General features: G+C 42.0%; 1 protein-coding gene across 1 annotated transcript in view; it reads left to right on the top strand.

The window, feature by feature from the left end:
* Positions 1–4,003: 4,003 nt before the first annotated feature.
* The window catches only part of nme9 (NME/NM23 family member 9), a 56,042-nt gene continuing 55,832 nt past the window's right edge, over positions 4,004–4,213 (top strand). Inside the window, exon 1 of the mRNA XM_064975600.1 lies at positions 4,004–4,188. Coding sequence (XP_064831672.1) covers positions 4,156–4,188 — 33 coding nt within the window. The 5' untranslated portion in view covers positions 4,004–4,155. The remainder of the gene's footprint in view (positions 4,189–4,213) is intronic.

Here is a 4,213-nt window from a genome sequence, read left to right as displayed (position 1 = left end):
TAGGGGGAGTGAGGCCTAAGAGGGTTTTAAATGTACATTTTAATGTACTGTATGTACGAGGACCAGCTGACTTGGCAAACTCATTTTTTCAGAATTTAAGTTTTACAAGAACACATGGGCCTCCATCATTCTGAAATATAAGACGTTTTGAACCACCAAGACTCTTCCTAGAGCTGGCCGCCCGGCTAAACTGAGCAATCGGGGGAGAAGGGCTTTAGTCAGGGAGGTGACCAAGAACCTGATGGTCACTTGGTCAAGGTGAAGAACTGGACAGTTTTATCTCCATTTCTTCGTTCAAAGACTCCATCATGGACACCCTTACTGACAGTTGTGGCTGAATCACGTGATGTATTGTTGTCGCTACCTGCTCGTCTTTGTGCTGTTGTCTGGGCCCATAATGTTTAAACCATGTTCTGTGCTGCTACCATGTTGTGTTGCTACCATGTTGTTGTCATGTTGTGTTGCTACCATGTTGTTGTCATGTTGTGTTGCTACCATGTTGTTGTCATGTTGTGTTGCTACCATGTTGTTGTCATGTGTTGCTGCCATGCTATGTTGTCGTCTTAGGTCTTTATGTAGTGTTGTGGTGTCTCTCTCGTCGTGATGTGTGTATTGTCCTATATTTATATTTTTAATCCCTGTCCCCGTGCCTGCAGGAGGCCTTTTGGTAAGCCGTTATTGTGAATAAGAATGTGTTCTTAACTGACTTGCCTTGTTAAATATATATGTTTTAATATATATATAATATAATAATTACAATAAGAAAGAAGTGCTTGTGTTTTCTGCTGGAATAGGCTACTGAGTCATCATTTCAATCACTGAATTAAATATGAACAATAAGTATATGAACTGAATATGCTTATCAACAACAGCCAGTGTTTATTTTTTAGAATGAGTTTTACCTGCAGTCTAATCTGACTACTGTCAATCTAACGCGTTCATAATAACACAAGGTTACAACAACAACACACTGAAGTTGTAGGCTATTTATTAAATGTGTTTGACAGCTCCAGGTAAACTACACAAGTGGCACAAATAGATTTGCCAGGACTCCAGTTATATAGTAATTCCAACATATTTATTGTATCAAATGGTAGCCAACAAATGGTGGCCTGTATACCATGGCTAAGGGCTGTTCTTCGCCAATATACCACAACCACCAGAGGAGCCTTATTGCTATTACGTGGAGTACAGACAGTACTTTTTTTTGTTGTCATATGGGTTATGGTCCGATATATTTTGCCAATATACCACAACCACCCAGTTTATAATGCAGTTTAAACCACCTCCAGGTGGATTAATGGAGCCGTTTTCCAGTCCTTCGTCTGTATTACTTCTTGATGTGTATCAGTTCTAGTGTATTATTATGGAAAAATGTTTGGAAATTGTTATCTCCATAATGACAATCTAAATAGCTACAACTGGTGAAAAGTTGTCACAACGTGCACAGGTGCTGCTCTAGCGACTCAGCCAATAACAGTAGTGCTCAACACACACACACACGTCCAGACCTCCCCACCACTCACTCAGCAACAGCCTGTTCACTGCCTGACAGTCAGCAGCACGTCACAGTGATATATATATTTATATATATTTTGTAAGAAACAACTTTGAAATAGCCTCAAAATTCGCAACCAGTACATTTTCACCAGCGACATCCGTTTTCAAAGCATCCCAATTTGTATGTAAAACCTAGAACATGGCAACACTGCCCTGTCTTGAGATGCAATGCAATTATGTTGCAGGCAATTTGTTGGCGCTGACACACGTAGCAACCCAGATGCAATATAAATTGGTCCAGATTGTTTCGTACGGCATCGGCTTAAGGCTGCCAATACACGACGCAACTTGTGTGCACGTTTAGTTGCTTCGTGAAACACACACACACACACACACACCTCCCCACGTTTAGTTGCTTCGTGAAACACACACACCTCCCCACGTTTAGATGCTTCGTGAAAACACACACACCTCTCCACGTTTAGTCGCTTCGTGAAACACCCACACACCTCCCCGCGTTTAGTTGCTTCGTGAAACACACACACACACACCTCCCCACGTTTAGATGCTTCGTGAAACACACACACCTCCCCACGTTTAGATGCTTCGTGAAACACACACACCTCCCCACGTTTAGATGCTTCGTGAAACACACACACCTCCCCACGTTTAGATGCTTCGTGAAACACACACCTCCCCACGTTTAGTTGCTTCGTGAAACACACACACACACACACACACCTCCCCACGTTTAGTTGCTTCGTGAAACACACACCTCCCCACGTTTAGATGCTTCGTGAAACACACACACCTCTCCACGTTTAGTCGCTTCGTGAAACACCCACACACACACACATCCCCACGTTTCAACTTAGTGCAATCAGAGCGTGCAAAACACACACACACACACCTCTCCACGTTTAGTCGCTTATGTGAAACACCCACACCTCCCCACGTTTAGATGCTTCGTGAAACACACACACCTCCCCACGTTTAGATGCTTTGTGAAACACACACACCTCTCCACGTTTAGTCGCTGTCGTGAAACACCACACACACACACCTCCCCACGTTTAGTTGCTGTCAGGAAACACACACACAACACACTGTCACACACTGTCACACACAGCTGTCAGGTCAACACACTGTCAGGTCCCCACGTTTAGATGCTTCGTCAGGTCAACCACACACACCTCCCCAAGTTTAGATGCCAGTGAAACACACACACCTCCCACGTTTAGATGCTGTCGTCAAACACACACACCTCCCCACGTTTAGTCGCTGTCAGGTGAAACACCCACACACACACTGTCTCCCCGCGTTTAGTCAGCCAGCTGAAACACCCACACCTCCCCGCGTTTAGTCAACCCAGTGAAACCCCACACCTCCCCACGTTCAGGTCGCAGCTGTGAAACACCCACACCTCCCCACGTTTAGTCGCTGTCAGGTGAAACACACACCTCCCCACGTTTCAGTCGTCCGTGAAACACCCACTTCAGGCAACTCAGCTTGCATCCAGTTGACACGTTTCAACCGTGTCAATCAGAGCTGCAAGCAACAAAACAAACACCTGTGTTACATGATCCACTCTAAAATGTCATCTTGATATGTAATACTCTGTTATGTTTATGTACATATTTGTATTTGTTGTGTTCATTATAAAAAATTAAATAAATATTAAATAAAATTTTAAAAAGATCCATTCTGAGGTTCAGAGTTCAACCCAGCTGTCAGGTCAACCCAGCTGTCAGGTCAACCCAGCTGTCAGGTCAACCCGGCTGTCAGGTCAACCCAGCTGTCAGGTCAACAGAACAGAGACGAGTATAACAGTAGATGTATGGGAAATGACTACACAAGGTTTGGCAGTCAAGAAATATAATTACAAATAGAACCCAAACCTCTCCCTGACCAGTTTCCACTGAAATTGTCCACCATGAACTGTGATAACTAGCTAAATTCTATTGGCTGCAGAGACACACAGAGATAATAGCAGGGGTTTTTTAATAGATTTTTGTATTTATTTGTATTTTATTTTTTATTTTGAACACAAATACAAAAAAAAAAACAGAAATCTGCAAACAAGAGTACATACACCTAACAGACTGGGGTATTACATATCAAGATTAATTTTCAATTTGTTAAATACTTTTATGGTGCGTATTGCTTTTTAGTTTTTACATTTACTGATCAGTTCAAAAATAATATTTAAATTGTTTCTTAAATAATGTGAAGAGGGGTTTGTTCTGCGCCCACTTCATTTTATGGACAAAGAATCTTCCATGAAAGATAAACAAATGAACAATGAAAGTTAAATCAGGGTCCGTATCATTTGGTTCAAAATAAAACATAATATCAGAGTCGTTCAAATGAACATTAATAGTTGTTTCTTATAAAATAAAATCTTGTAACTAAAAACCAAAATCCGGTTGTGGCGCCGCTCGGTGGCGAGTCCATAGATGCCTTGAAGAAGAGCATTGCTCAGCAACGAGAAGGCAAACAAGCTGTGGCACTAGAGTTAACTCGTTCAATAGTCTGGGAAGTTACCCCTCTCAACTCAACTTCCAAATACTTATTTTGTTTGTTTTTGCTTGCAAATGACGTTTGGAGATTTATTGTTTTAAAAGGAATCGTGTTCTCAGATGGTACATTAATACGATGGCTGGCAAAAAGAAAGAAGTCAGCTTGCAGGTCAGTCGGTCAAACATACCTTTTT

This window comes from Oncorhynchus masou, chromosome 10 (assembly GCF_036934945.1).
Source record: "Oncorhynchus masou masou isolate Uvic2021 chromosome 10, UVic_Omas_1.1, whole genome shotgun sequence".
In the NCBI taxonomy this organism is placed as follows: Eukaryota; Metazoa; Chordata; class Actinopteri; order Salmoniformes; family Salmonidae; genus Oncorhynchus; species Oncorhynchus masou.
Note: the sequence above shows the minus strand (reverse complement) of the source record. Positions and strands in the feature narration are given on the sequence as shown.